This window comes from Pelodiscus sinensis, chromosome 5 (genome assembly GCF_049634645.1).
Source record: "Pelodiscus sinensis isolate JC-2024 chromosome 5, ASM4963464v1, whole genome shotgun sequence".
Taxonomy (NCBI): Eukaryota; Metazoa; Chordata; order Testudines; family Trionychidae; genus Pelodiscus; species Pelodiscus sinensis.
In genome coordinates this window covers 52,979,488-52,995,868 of record NC_134715.1, presented here as the reverse complement: position 1 = coordinate 52,995,868, position 16,381 = coordinate 52,979,488, and the positions used below count along the sequence as shown (strand labels likewise).

The following is a 16,381-nucleotide window of genomic DNA, read 5'->3' as shown; positions in this document are numbered from 1 at the left end:
ATGAGCCCCCTATTTGAAAAACTTTCTGTGGGTTATATTCAACTATTTGATTGCCTAATATTAATTAGGTATTCAACAGTTCTGTTTTCTGAATCTCAAGAGACAGAGTTTTTTTTTTAAGTTTCCGATTATCATTAATGGATTACCTGTAATGTTTAAAGAAAATTATTTGCTATTTATGAGGTTCCCAGATGAATATATTTGCCAAAGCATTTATTGATAGTATTTTAAGTTATTGCTGCCATCATGAATTTATCATACTCCCACTTTGAGCCTTAGCACAATGGGATATACAAGCAGCTAAAAGGCAGTACCGGTATTGCCCCTCCAGCCTTGCTGTGTCTGCTCCAGCTGGAGAGGTGAGTTAAAAGGAGATCAGAAGCCCATGCAAAGGGGAGGTGGACAGGTTGCAGAAAGAGGAAACTTATCTAGGAAGCAAGACAGAAGGTTGACCCTGACAGATGCTCTCAGAGCCTGTAAAGCCCATTGGCAGTGCCTTCTCCAGTTGCCACCAGAAAGTCCTGTAGGACCCGGCTCATTTAAACTCTTTGTTAAGTAATTAACTTTTTAGACTGTTGGAGCCAGGGTCCAAATTGAAGGAGCATATAGCTATGAAGTAGCCCAGGGCAGAAGACTTAGGTTAGTTAGTGTGAGGGAATATGAATAGTGAAAAGAACTGAAGAAAAGATGCATCATGTAATAGAAGCAACACTAGAAAATAGACAAGAACAGAAGTAGGAAAAATGTAAATCTGAACCATAGTAAATAAATTTGCTTTATAATATATTTAAATATATTTTAAATCTATGATTAATTTTTGTACATTTTGTAAATGAAGATGTTTTCTCTGCCTTAGCTATTGTACCCATACCCCATTCTATTTCATGATATAGATTGGCCTCACTATTGTTTATGAGGAAGTGGGAAACACAGCCGCCTCCTGCGTCAGCAGACATGTTGATCTGGAAATGATATGGTCACACCCCAAGGGAGTTATAAAGAATATAGGCCATATGAGGACTCCAGAATTAGTCTGAATCCTGGAAAAAACTAAAAGATCGCTATTTCTTTTTTAAAATTATGTACAATATATATGTATTATATGAATTCTGTGCTTTTTTTTCTTGTGGCATTTATAAGCATCATAAGCCTTCACCATTCATAAATGTCAGCATCTGGGAGCATTGTTTATTGCTTTATTATGGTCAGACTGGACTGGTTTAAACAGAACTGAGAAAGTTAATTATCAAATGTTTCAGTAAACTCTAACAATAAGTAACTAGTTATTGAAAGAGGGTGACTTACTGTAGATTCAATATTGTTATGCTTGGGGGGGGGGTGGAGGATTTGTGCATGCAATTGACTTTGGATTACAGAATTCAGAGGGACTGCCCTAATCTGTTTCCCAGGTTGTTCTAACCAGTTCAAGAGCAGTAAAACAAGGTTATGTAATTGACATGTGATGTAGCCTAAAATAGTGACTGCAAACATAGGCTGCTGTTGCTGGGCAGTTGTCAGCTGCTTAAAAAATTCTTTAACAGTACAATGAAAATGCAGTTCAGATTTAAATGGAGTCAGTGTAAGGTATTTGTATTCTTAATACCACAACAGTAGTGACTTTTCAAAAAAATGAAATTTTAAAGGAAATTGAAAATATACTTGATCATTTTGATTTGCATCAGCATGCCAATTATACATCATAAATCAAGATTTGTTGGACAAATGCAATTTGTTCCTTTCTAGAAAATGTGATATAACTTTTGTTAAACATGTCTTTTGGTATTACATATATGTTTAGCAATATATTATTTGTATAATAATTATTATATGATAGGATAAAAAAGATTGAGTGATACACTTTGGCAAACAAAATAAATTGAAAGGATTACAGTAATAACATTGATTTCAATAAGTATGTGGAGATTTCAGAGCTGTCTGTGATGAAAATTACATTTCATATAACTTGCTGATCACAAATGGGATCTGAGGTGGGCAAATTACATGATTTTTGTCTGCAGGAGGAAAACTCCTTCTGTAGAGTTATACTAGTGAGAATTGGAAGAATGGGGGAGGGGTGAGAGAATCCTGGGTAGGGGCAATTTTGAGAACCAGATTTTCTAGAAGTAAGTAGTCTCTCCTCTTCATTATGTCATTTTTTTCAGTGTGTTAAACATTTCATTCTGTTCCATTCACCTAGTTAAATAGTACTATACTTACTTTCAGAATTAATATGGAAACCAAAATCTGTGCAAAACTGAGAGAATAAGGCAGTACAGGAGATGGCAAGAGCTGCTTTTGTTTATTTAGTAAATAGTGCTAATTAATGGGAATGGGTGAAGCTTAATATAGAACTACATTCATTGAGCTCAGGACACTCTGGGTGCATCTACACTGCACTCATAGTGCAAAATAAGCTATGCAATTTGAGCTACGCTTATTTTGAATCAATTTCAAAATAGCTTATTTCAAAATTTGGTGCTATCTACACACCACTATTCTGAAATGTCCCTTACTTCTCGTGGAATGAGGTTTACAGGGATGTCAGAATAGTGAGCCCATTATATTTTGAAATAATGGAAGAGAGTTAGTTTCTGTCTGGGAGCATGGAGGAGACATACTAGGGAAAGGGGCTGGAATTTAGGGGCCCAGTCTCCCCCATCTCAAGGGGGGGGCTGAGGCATCCTAGGCCTGGCCCTGTAACCAGATTACATCTGTGCTGTGCTATATCCTGGAGAAGCAATAAACTCCCTCTATTCTACTGGCTGGTGGAGTCTGTTCGTGCCATTACAGGGGTGCAGGAGACGGGAAAACCCCCAACGCGCCGTCACAGAAGTAAATTGGAAAAAGACGTGCAATTTACAAACCACAAATTACATTTCTTTTTCCCAATTTATTTTTATAGTGTAGACCTAGCCATTCTCTTCTGACCCCTCTTTTATCACATTACTAACCCCAGCATAGACTTCTTGATCACTTCATTTCTGTTACTGGACCAGACAAAGTTCCCCCCGCTGTTGGTTTGGAATTTATAGCCAATACAGATTCTGAAACTTTCCATGAATTTATTCTGACATTTGATCTGAGAGATCTACAACTTTAACAAGGAAGAAGTTTTTTTTTCCTACTGAGCTAGACAAAGCAAAAATCTTTTCCAATCAGTTTCAGTAAACTGAACATTCTTTGAACATTATAGAAATTTCCATTGAGACTATAGACAGCAGAAGTCCAGGAAAATAATTACATTCCTTGAATTTTCTTGCTCAGACTTTGAAAAAAGAAAATGTAATGCTACAGAAGGAGAACGAAAGCATGCAGAGAGAACAAATTGCAGGGCATGAGGATATCGGTTTAATTTTGTGCCATACAAAACCAAAAAAAAAAAAATCTAGGAAATTCACAAGTCAGAAACTGTTCTCAACTCCCCCTGTCACACTTGAAGTATCACAGTGCATATTATACATGAATATGTACATCTCAGATTATCTAAACTTGAGAACTATAAACAAAGTAATTCTGACAGCTATACTTTTAATGTGACAACTCTGTTACATTCTTCTTAATAACTAACCGTGTGGTACCTATTTATCTTTTATGTTGAACAGTTAATTTTCCAGGCATTTTGGCTTAGCTATTTTAAGTGAAGCAAGGGTTACCTATGTACATATTCAATAATGGCATTTGCTAAAAATTACTTCTACCCTACTGCATTGCTATGTGGGAAATCCTAGAATACTAGGACTGAAAGGGACCTCAAGAGGTCATCGAGTCCAGTCTCCTGCCCTCATGGCAGGACCAATACTGTCTAGACCATCCCTGATAGACTTTATCCAACCTACTCTTAAATATCTCCAGAGATACAACCTCCCTAGGCAATTTATTCCCATGTCTAACCACTCTGACAGTGGAAAGAACTTTTTCCTAATGTCCAGCCTAAACCTCCCTTGCTGCAGTTTAAGCCCATTGCTTCTTGTTCTATCCTCAGAGGCTAGGAAGAACAAGTTTTCTCCCTCCTCCTTGACACCTTTTTAGATACCTGAAAACCACTATCATGTCCCTTCTCAGTCTTCTCTTTTCCAAGCTTAAACAAGCCTAATTCTTTCAGTCCTCTTTCATAGGCCAGTTTCTCTAGACCTTTAATCATTCTTGTTGCTCTTCTCTGGACCTTCTCCAGTTTCTCCACATCTTTCTTGAAATGTGGTGCCCAGAACTGGACATAATACTCCAATTGAGGCCTAATCAGCCCAGAGTGGAGCGGAAGAATGACTTCTCGTCTCTTGCTCACAACCCACCTGTTAATGCATCCTAGAATCATGTTTGCTTTTTTTTTTTTTTTCAAAAGTGTCACTCTGTTGACTCATATTTAGCTCAAATTTGATTCTTTTTCTGTTACTTCTGAATCCACTGTTGGCTGAATAAACTGGACAAAAAGAAAAGTTGAGTTAAGATAACCCTGGCAATGTTAATTTGTTTCTCGGAAGAGACATATGCTTTAAAGTTCTAGCTACCACAATTATGTCAATTTCCTTGAGAAAGTCTTTTGCTGAGATCATCAAAATAGTCCAGAGCCTGAAGGTATTCTGGAATTCTCACCATTGTATGAATCACTAGTACAGGAGTCAGCAGACCACAATCCATGGCCTGCATCTGGTCCATGAGATGTTTTAATCCAGTCTTCAATCTCCATCTAGGAAGCAGAGTCAAGGGCTTACCCTGCTCCACAGATATGTGCAGCACCTGAAAGCAGCAGCATGTCTTTCCTCTGGCTCCTGCACATAGGAGCAGCCAGAAGGCTCTAGTATGTGTGCAATCCCTGCCCCAAGTGCCAGCCCTGCAATTCCCATTGGCTGAGAACCACAGCCAATAGGAGCTGTGGGACAGTGCCTGAAGGTGGGACAGCATGCAGCACTGTGTGGCAGTGCCTCTGCAGAGAAGCCAGAGGAAGTACTTGCTGGTGCTCCCTGGAACTGTTTGAGCTAAGCACTGCCCAGAGCCTGCACCAATAATCCCCCTCCCCTCTACCCGTGCTGTGATTCCCCTCCTGCTCTCAGTCCCAGCCCAGAGCAACCTCCTGTACCTCAAGTCCCTCATCTCTATCCACACTCTAAAGCTCACACCTCCAGCCAGAGCCTTCACCTCCTCCCTCACCCCAACCCCAATTTCATGAGCATTCATAGCCTGCCAAACAATTTCTATACCCTGATGTAGCTCTCAAGTCAAAAAGTTTGCCCAACTCTTGCTCTAGTAAATGTGACTCTTTTAAGTGGTTTCTTCCTATCCTGTTAATGACCGTCCTATTAGATGATGATTGGTCATAATGCTTTTGAGATGTCTAAGACATAGCTTAGAAGGAAACGACGTCCTTGAAAAAGTAAAACAAAAGGAAAAAATATGTAGCACTTTAAAGACTAACAAGATAGTTTATTAGGTGATGAGCGTTCGTGGGGCAGACCCACACACGAAAGCTCATCACCTAATAAACTATCTTGTTAGTCTTTAAAGTGCTACATATTTTTTCCTTTTGTTTTACCAAAATCAGACAAACACTGCTATCTCTCTATTACCTTGAAAAAGTGTAATTTCAGAATGAAACAGCCCATCTATAGCACTGAGGCAAATTCACAGTCTCCATTCTAATCTTCAACCTGATATAAGGAACTCAGCAAATCTACTTAAGAGACAACTTCTCTTCTAAGGATCATGACCTCTTATGTCAGCTTCTGTCTTCAGAAATCATGCAGCTGTCAAACATTTTACATGAGTAAAATCAGGAATGTAAGACCCTGCTTTTTTAGTGGCTGGCCATAAATATGGACTCACTTTCTCAAGAGTGCAAAATGACCTTGAATATTGCTGCTTTCAGGACAAACTGTAAAATGAACTTAATTGACATAGTCTTTCAAAACTTCAATAAAATATTAACCCTACAGTAAGAAGAGCACCAGAGATTAGAATCATGTTGAATTTAATCATGTGTTTATATAGTACAGTGGATGACCATGATATATAAGTAGGTAGCCCCATCCCCTCTCCTCTTTTTCTCTTCCCCTATTTAATTCTTATCCTTAAGCTGTCATTCTCATTAGGACAAGCATACTGTGGTCTCCTGTATTTTTAAAGAATCCTAGCCTTGACTGTATCTCCCCTTCAAACTATCACCTAATCTCTTTTCTCTCCTCCACTTCCACACTCATGTTCTCTGCTATCAATGTCATCTCTAGTTCCATTCTTTCAATAGAATTCTTGATCCTCTTCCATCTGACTTCCACTTTATGTGCTCCACTGAAACTGCTCTGAAATTGATTCAGTCCTGTCACTGAAGTTCTGGAGTTTGTTTCTAAATCTTGCTGCTTTTCTCAAATCTCTCCTTTTCTCTCTGTTTACTCAGTCAAAATCTCATAATTAGAGCTCTGTAGGGATACAGATTTTGTATCCCACATCAGATCTGCATCCACAAAAAATGATCTGTGGCTATCTTAAGATCTGCAGCTTTAAATACAAAATCTGAATCTGCATCCATCTGTGATCTGCAGAAATGATCTGTGGATTTAGATATCTGTCTTCAGATACAAAGCAGATATTCACAGATCTGCAGGGCTCTATTTATAATTTCATATCTCTTTTCAGCCTCTCTTTTCTGGCTTTCAGTGCTGCAATCTTGCTTTCTTTGGCCTGATGTAAATTATGTAGCTGAAGGTGACGTATATTACATCATGTTTTTGTGTTGTCCACTCAGGATATGTCTACACTGTGTTGTCTACTCAGGCTATGTCTACTCCATAGAATTTTTCCGGGATACCTCTGGTATCCTGGAAAAACTCTGCTGCATCCAGGGAACACATCTGCTTTCTTGGAACAGTTTCCGAAAAAGTAGGCACATTCTTTCGGAAGCCCTGTAGTCTTCATTTTATGAGGAATAAGGGATCTTCTGAAAGAGAGAGTTTTTCTGGCATTTGGCCTCATGTAGATGGGCCAAATGTCGGAAAAGCCTCTTCCAAGAAGAAAAGCGGTAAAAGGTACACAAATTGTGGTTCACAATTTGCATATCTTGTTCTGGAAAAAGAATGCAGTGTAGATATAGCCTCAGTGGGAGCCCGTTAGCTTCCCTTACTCCTTATCAGGAGCAGGAATACCAGTGCCGATGAGGGTACCCTCTGAGTTCAATTTAGTGGGTCTATACTACTCACACTAAATTGAACCCCAGAAGATCAACTGTGGCAGTGTCGATCTTCCACATAATGTAGACATGCCCGTCTACTCTATTCAGAATGTCTAAAATCACCATCTTAGCCTATTATAGTCACTACATCAGCACCTTCCTAGCACTCCTTCCCTGACTCCATCTTTTCTCCACAGCCAATACAAACTCTTGTCTTTATATTCAGCGTTCTTCCTAATTTATTCCCTCCTATCTGACCCCATAAATTATTCTGTTATTGACTTCTGCTTTCTCCAGTATTCCCAGGCTCTGCTGCCCTTCAGTCAGTGCCTCCCTTGAACCCCTTTTTTCCCCAACTGTCCTTTATGAATGGGAAAAGCTTATCTTCCTTCAAATCTCACCAAGAGACTGATTGTTACCAGCAAATCTACAAAACTTAGCCTGCTGATCGTTGCTGGATAGGTGACATGATGTGCCTATTTCTCTTTCTCTTTTTCCTTTTCTTTCTCCCTTCTCTACAGCATGTCACCACAATTAATAAATAAATAAACAAAGCCTACAATACATGAAACAAACCATATTAAAACACCACTGCTTGAGCACTGTTACCATTTTGTAGTACTCAGAGGGCAGTTGGGGAATCGAGAGGAAAGGAGAGAGGGAGGGAGGAAGCCAGCCAGCCAAATACATTTAGGCATTTAAGGATGCAGATAGGCACCTGGCAGGATTTTCAAAAGTGCCCATTCACCTATTGAAATCAAAGAAAAGAAGGAAGTGGGATGGGATATACTTTTGAAGGATACTTGAGAAAGAGTTGTGCTATGTAAAATATTACATTTTATAGTGACACAATTTTGAATTGTTTTTCTTTTTTTTTAAGCATTCTACAATTTTAATTGCAAATATATCTAAACACGGTTTCTTAATTATGTAAAAAGTAAACAAATAACTAAATATTTCAATTCGGGGGGCCAAATAGCTATTTTTTAGTAATAAAATATTTTCTATTATTTAGTTTTTATGCATAGGGAGTGGATGAAGAGGGTTTGTCATTCGTTTGTTGTGAAGCTTGAACATATCAAAACCAGTGCACACTGCTAGAGCAACATCCGTGGTCTGGCATATTAGCCTGATGTCCACTTATCATGGGTGTGACCAAGGTTTCCCCAGTCCTATAAAGTTTGTTTACAGCCACCAGTCCTGGCTCTCAGTGTTTTGTGCTGTTGTTTAGCTCTAATTTACCCTTAAATGTTTTCTAATTGCACAGTAAGCTGTGGAAGTATTGGTAATGCTGCTAGACTATACTGACCTCTCGTAGTTCGGCAAATTCTCTAGTTGGTTTCCTGAGGGTGCCGGATTAGAAAGGTTCAATTTGTATAATTTCTGCTTCAGTGAAAACTTTAAAAAAATCTACAGTAAAGTGTTTTAAAATATTTCTATATTTTTATCCAAGTAAATTGGCATATGGAATTGAGAACTTTAAAGATTTAGCATATGGCATCTGTCAGTGGACATACCTGTGCAATTTAAAAGAAAAGCTGTTTGCATCATGTATTAGTTGAAATTTTCAAGGACATATTAGTTCATTTTTACTGAATTTTAATTTCAGTAAACATTTAGCAAGAAAAAGCTTATATGGTAATTGCAAGCTAACCAAAGTATCTTAAATATGACTCATGAAACTGTTCAGGTATAGAAGGAATATGTCTTATGAAGGACACAGTAAGACAAGGATTTAAATCAAATAAACATTTCCACAACGTATACAAAATATGTCCTATGTAATTATCCTGAAGTACATAAATGTTAACCTACTTTTACTAAGCTCATCAGTTTTTGAAAGCCATAATGAAAAATGTTGACTTAACAGGTGTACAATTTCATAGAACAAACTGCCTTCAGGGGAAATCTGCAGAGGGGTTCATTTTGCAGTATCAGAGCTGACTTGTCATATTAATAGCCTGCACCCGCCTGTGAAAGCCTAAAAATGGTATTGCAATGCTCCATGTTGTACAAAGGACATTGTGCAAGACACTGAAAAGCTGCAGTACTGAACAATCATACACACATTCCCAGCAGAGAATATTAAATACTTCAAAGTTATATCAAAATTAAGGTTTTTAATGACACTCTTAGTATTCAGCATTACTTTAACACTTTTTGCTTTATTTTTAGACTTTAATTCTAATTTACAGTACTCTTGCATAATATTTTAGATGTACTTAAATCAGTAGGCAGAAAATGTATTAATAGTAATTAAATACAATATTTCTAAACGGCCTTCATTGTGATATCTTTCTGTTACACAGGTTGATTTAATGCACAAATATATTATATTATATTTGAAGTAGGTTTTCCTTTTAAGACTAGCCCATTATTAGTATTTTAGTAGGCGTATTTCAACATCAGATAATTGTTCAAGTCATTTTCACTGTATTATCCAGCGTGCTCTAATTTAGTCTCTTTCTTTGACATATATTCATGAATGGGGAATGGACTACCCCAAAGTTCCAGTCTTTTTGTCAGAGTTGTGCTGCAGGTAGCAGAGTTTTTATTACTTAAGGTTACCTAAACTTTTACATTTTCATTTTATTATGATTTATTTCTTGTCTTATAGCAGCATCTAGCAGCTCCAAGTGAGACTGACTCCCTGCTGTGCTAGATGCTGAAAAAACCGTAAAAGTTCCCTGTTTTACATCTCAAGTAGACAAGACAGACATAGGGCAGGAGGGAAAACAGAGTTACAGAAGTCTTGCCAAAGGCGTGGAATATCCAGGAACAGAACCCAGTTCTTCTGAGTCCTAGCTCAGAGTGCTCTATTGAATTGTAGCCTCATATTTGCCTTGAGTCTTCACGGGAAGTTATTCTGCCTTGTGGAAAGCAGTTACCTTTGCTGTCAGCAGCTCCCTGGACATTTTAACCTTTGTACCTCCTATTTGGAAGAAATTCCCCTCTGGCTATATATCCTTATCTCATTAGTGCCCTAGGTCCCTGCTTTCTTTTGTCTCCAAGCCCCTTGATCTCTGCAATCCAATTTCTACTTGCTCCTCCATTTGAATTCAAGTGCTCTTACTGACACCAGTATAGAGCTCTTCCTAGACATCACTAATGACCTCCTTGATCTAGCCGTATCCTTTGCCGAAATCCATCATTTCAGTGCTACAGTCAATTCTCTTGTGTCTTAGCTTTATTCCTCCTCCTCTGACAACCCGTTCAGAATCTGCTGAGTGGTTCCTCATCTCTTCTCCACAATCTGCCAGTGTTTCTGATAGTACTGTTCATGGCCTTTCCTCCTCGCCCTGTCTATCCTTTTTGTGAACAACTGCATTCACTCCCATATTTTAGTTATCTTTTTTGCAATGATAACTCACAAAACTACCTCTTCCCCCTCATTTACTCCACCCTCCAGCCAGCTTACCTCTCTGACATCTTCACTGGTAGCTCAAATTCAGTAAAATGAAATCTGAACTTCTCCTCTTTTCTCTCAAATGCTTTCCCATCGTAGTTCACAGTTAATACTTGGTTGAATCTGTTGCACAAACTGACAGCCTCAGTTTTGAATTTGACTTTTGTCTATTTGTCTAAATCCATGCTCTTGGCAAATACTGTCATTTCTTTCTCTATCCCTTCTCTGAGCTCTCTCCAGTCCTGCTACAAAATCTCTTTATATACGAATAGGATATCTGTCACCAGAGCTACTGCAAGCTCATCTTCTTCTGATGTCCTCAACATTGCATCACATCCTTTCCAGGACAGTCTGTATAAAAGGATGTAACCAACATCACTCTTACATCACTCTGACCACGCTACACTAACTCTTTGCTGCTATCCTCTTTCCCTCCACATTATATTTAAGCATCTCATTTATTTAAAAAAACTCTTCATAATACTGTCCCCACATACAATTCTGCTCTTATTGCCTCCTGTTCCCCTACTATCTAGAGTCCTTCCAGTCTCTAAAACTGAACATCCTTTTATATCCTTCCCACACCCTCATCTTCATGCTTTCTTCCATTGCTTATACTTCTTTTCTTTAATTCATTGTGAACTAAACATACTCTCTCTTCATTGAAATGTATCCGTTGGGCTAGTTTAATAACTGCATACAATTGGAGTAATGCATTGGGGATGCAGATACTTACTTGCACAGATTTCAGAAATTATCAGTCACATGAGAGATAACTGATTAAAACAAACAAACTGTTTAAAAAGATTGAATTCTGTATTACATCTGCCTTGTATTGTCTGCTTCTAATTTAGAATGTAACACTTTGGGGAAAGGACTTTATTTTTGTACAGAGCTTTGTACTTATTTTGCTTACGTGACTTGTAATGATGATACGATTATAGGGGTCCCCAAAAACCTCAACCCCAGTGTATCTGAGACCATAAATAATCAGTTTAATCCTGTTTATAGGATAAAAAAATGCAACCAAGTGATAGAAATATTCATCTCCTTATTTAAACTGAAAGGCTTCCTTCCTGAAGCAAAGGCTGTAGTGCAATGGTTTCTGTTTATTTTGGAAGCATGAAGGAAGATTCTGTGAAAGGTCAACAAGGTACATAGAGAATGGGAAGCGAGAGTCAGGAAATTCAAAATGACTGCATACTGAATGGGAAATATTTATATATACAGTATCCAACTGACATTCTGTTTTTTGTTTTTGGTTCATTTAGGGCAGCACAATTACCTATGTGCAGGAAGAAATGACTGTATTATTGATAAGATTCGAAGGAAGAACTGCCCAGCTTGCCGATTACAGAAATGTTTACAAGCTGGAATGAATTTAGGAGGTAAGCATAACACTTATAGTTCTTTATTTTAATAAGCAAAAATATTTTAACCACCTTCTCTTTCTATACATAGCTGCATAATCCCAAATGTTTCAGGTAGAATTGCACTGAGATAAATGCAGAAAAGCTAATAAACCTTACTGTCATTCTAAATCAGTTTTTGGAAGATGTATTTTATGGCTCAGAACAAGAAAAGTAGGTGTTTGTTGATGACAGTAATTTTAGTGGAACTTCACATAGCTAGGCGTGTAGAAGCTTCAGGAATTGTCTATGGGATTATAGGTGCTGTCTCTGTTGGCTCTTGGGCTTGAACACCTGTTGAAAAAAAATTAGTGGGCTCTAAGCACCCACTGGCAGCTAGCTCCCCCTCCCTCCCAGCACCTCACGCGCCTAGCAGATTAACTCCTCCTTGTGCCTCACAGTGCTTCCCACCTGTCACAATCAGACGTGGCATATCCGAGTGCCCTCCTGGCTTGGAGGAAGCCAGCATCTATGTATGGAATTTTTTGAGGTGCCAGTGGTGAACGTTCTTGAGATAATTTAAAAATATTGTACACGTTAACAAAAGACAAGCTCTTGCAAGTTATATCTCTCAGCTTTTTTGTTAGTCTGTTCTAGTAAAGATTGAAATCTGCTGTAGTTCGAATATGCATTTATATGATAGCTTAGTGCTACCTAATTCTTACTGAAATAACACGATTTAAAGCATTTTCTGTATAATACAATTATCACAGATGTTCTGAAAATCATGTGCTTGTTGTCATCGTCATGGCAAATCCCAAAGGGAGTTGGTCTCCTTGTAGATTGAGTGCCACCCAGATTGATCTCTGGCTAGGTCCTTAAGATAGTCTGACTGGATATTCAATTTGTGCCCCTCACTGGGGATCTTATCATGCTACTGAAGCCGCTGTGCCCATGTAATCACTGCATGTGTAGTAGCATTCTTTGGTACGTGTATTTTGAAATTCATCAATCTTTCATTGTAGAAATATAATAGAACTGAAACTGAACCATGCTGAGGGAAGTGTTTGGTGAATTCTGCTTTCAGCATCCTCATTTCTGATCATTTCCAGCCACTTGATTTAGAGCAGCTGATGTAGATGATGAGAATAATCATCAATACAATACAATCAATAAGAACATCAGTGTTCTTCACCTTTTCCCAGTGCCTACATTTCAGCTCTGTATAACAGAGTTGATATAAGGGTGGTTTTATAGCTCAGTTTCACAACTTTGTTATCACAGGGTACGTCTAGACTTTATTGCTATTTTGGGATACTAAAATAGCAATGTTGCGTCCAAGGAACGCGTCCTCTATTTCGAAATACTTTTCAAAATAACGGATGCGCTTTTTTGCCATCCCTGTAAACCTAGTTCTACGAGGAATAAGGGATGGCTCAAGAGTACTTTACTTTGAAATTTGGCACCATGTAGACATGCCAAATTTTGAAATAACCTCTTTTGAAATTAAATCGAAAAAAGGTACACAATTTGCTTAACGCAAATTTTGTATTTTTTTTAATTTTATAGTGCAGTCTAGACGTAGCCACAGTGTCCCTTATAGAGGTTACTGAAGGACCCAAAGTGTCTGCCTTACTGGTGTCTGCATCTTTTGAGCATCCTCCTGTACTGTACATGATGCTGCCCAAATATTGGCCAGTTGCCAGGTCCTCGAGGCTCTGTTTTGATAGATTGACACTGAGGTGCTTGGAGTCAGTAGCTGGAGGCTGCTTGGTGGTAATGCCCAGAAACTCTCTCACTGGCTGACTCTGTTCTTTTTGCTCAGAGAAATAATCTCAGTGTAATTTCTCACCATCTAATTTGAAGGAAAGATTTAATGAAACCACAAACTAAATCAAATATGCCTTATGTTTTGGCCTTCTAAGGGAACTTACTTTCTAACCAAATAGGTTGTAGTTTAGGACGGGGCCTATAGGAGAACTGCTGCAAACTCAAAATTGCAGTCCCTAGATGTCATCTTGCAGAAAAAGTACCTCTCCTCCTAGCGTTAGTAAGGAAATTGACTCTCCTTTGAATCTTGATCTGCTGATCCGAATGAAAGAACCCAAACTCTTATTGAATAGTCTTAAAGCATATTACAGTTTAAAATGTGAAAGTTAGCTGCCATCTTACTTCATCTCTGTAATGGGAAGCTCTTTCCTAGCAAACAAAAGTGGTAGAATAATGTAAAATCCAGGGTAAATAGTCCATATTTTCTCCAATAAATGCAATTTTTTCCAGAACCTCATGCATTTTACTGAACATTTGACACCACTGATCTTTCTCCCATAAAAATATTCTTTTCTGTTTTTGTCATAATAAACACTCCTGTGTGTGTATTTTGAGCATATACATTTTGCCTTAGAGTGTGTTCGTATTTTTTTAAATTTAGTACTTAGAATTATGCTTAAACATTTGTACCATGTTTGGCAACTTTACAAAAATGTATCTAAAACAATGCATACAAAGCTGAATAGATCTTTATATGAACACTCCCTGAAGTTAGTATAGCTATTTTCTCATTTACCTTATTTTAAATTATTAAAATTGTAACATCCATTCTTGTTTTATACTCTGGTAGTCTTTGGACAATTATTCATCAAGTCACCACATGATGATTTCTTCAGCAAGGTTACTCCACAGTCTGTCTGATTTTATGATAAGGTTAATTATTAGTACAGATTGGACCTCTCTGGTCCAGCACTCTCGGAACCTGACCAGTCCTGAAGGAGGGAATTTGCTGGACCAGGGGAGGTCCCCTGCTACTGGTCCCTAGCCCACCTCCCCGTCCTGTTGCCTGCCCTAGCCACCTCCCTGCTGGGGTGCTATGCACCCTGCAATCCTGACTGGCACAGCCCAGCAGGCCCTGCTATCAGGGCTGCTGCATCCCTGGCCCGGCTCTGCTACCAGGGCTGCTGCATCCCTGGCCCCAGCTCTGCTATTGGAGCTGCAGTGACTGCCACATCCTCAGCCCCGCTACTAGTGCTGCTGTGGCCCCACATGTGCTACTCTGCCCCAGTCCCACTCGAAGCCGTCAGTGCTCTTGCCACTGGGGCAGCCAGGCAGGACTCCCTGGTCCAGGAATATCTCCCATCTTACTCCCACTCCCATCTGTCTGAGATTCAGATAAAGCCAGCATGTTCAAAATGCATGCTGGACCATTTTCATCTGTGCTTTTTTCCCAAGATACTGTTATTAATTTTCAGTTAATTATGAACCAAATGTATTTAACAAGTTCTGAAGTTTTCTTTCTGCATGTATTATGGTACAGGCCCACAATACTCTTCTTCCTTTAATTCTGTTAAAAAATTATAACTTAGGTTAAGGTCTGTCATGGTTTGTCCCCCGCAATAACAAGAATTTGATAGCCTTAAAGCTAAATTAAATATTGTTAATACATGTAAGATAGATAGGACTGATTGTTCATTTGAAAAGTGACCATTTTACTACCAACCCTAATAAATATCCATGCCTTTTTTTTCCTGTTGAAACTGAATGAAGTATTCAGAGAATTAAGACAAAGCCAATAGCACAAATGCTTTTTCATGCTGTTTTTTCAATGTCTTAATCTTGATCTGGAGATATTATCCTGTGACTTAAAAAATAGTTTAGTCTCCATGTACGTTAGACTTTACAATCATATTTCTATAAAGAATGACAGCTTTGTGGAAAGGGTAACAGCTATGCACTAAGAACTGAATTGAGAGCACACAGGTCACCTTTAGGTCCCTATCAACTTGAGTGTAATTTTGCTCCGGATGAAGAAGTGAAAGACTATCATATTATCAATAGCCCAATCCAATTTTTCTTTGAGATGATCTTGAATACACATGAGAATATTTCAGTAAGTAGAACTAAGGAGTAACAGAATCCCATACATGAAGTTATTCACATATGTAAGTGAACACAAGATCAGGGCCTAACTTACAATTCTGGCAGTGGAAACTACAAATCTGATATAAAAAATATGTAAGTCATCTCTCTTCTGTGGAAAAATTCAAACGAAAACATATTTTCAATTTTTGGAAGACAGAAAGGGAATAGGGATGAACTGACATGATTTTTTTTAGTTGAAAAGTTAAAAAGCTTTTGTCTAATATGAAAAGTGTCTGCAACCATTTCATTTTGGTTAAAATGCCTGTATATTTCCCTCGTATAGCATATAAATTGATCCTACCATGAACTTTAACCTAAAGTTAGTCTGCATATTGGTACCTTCCATTGTGCAGTGAAACTGTCTCTTAACAGAAGTAGTAAAAAACCCATTATGCATTTAAAACTTCAGCCTTCACAGAACACTAGGAAATCTAACTTTTGTAGGGAACAATCGTACATTAATAGGGAGATGGACTAGCTAGCCTACTAGATCCTTTCTCTTCTTAATTTACACAATCCTGCCTAAATGTTTCAGAGTTGTCTGATTTTTCCAAG

General features: G+C 38.3%; 1 protein-coding gene across 3 annotated transcripts in view; it reads left to right on the top strand.

Moving 5' to 3' along the window:
- The window catches only part of NR3C2 (nuclear receptor subfamily 3 group C member 2), a 252,637-nt gene that overhangs the window by 179,291 nt on the left and 56,965 nt on the right, over nucleotides 1–16,381 (top strand). For all 3 annotated transcript variants that reach the window (XM_014578934.2, XM_006133847.4, XM_014578933.3), the window contains exon 4: nucleotides 11,834–11,950. In XM_014578934.2, the coding sequence (XP_014434420.1) occupies nucleotides 11,834–11,950 (117 nt within the window). The remainder of the gene's footprint in view (nucleotides 1–11,833; nucleotides 11,951–16,381) is intronic.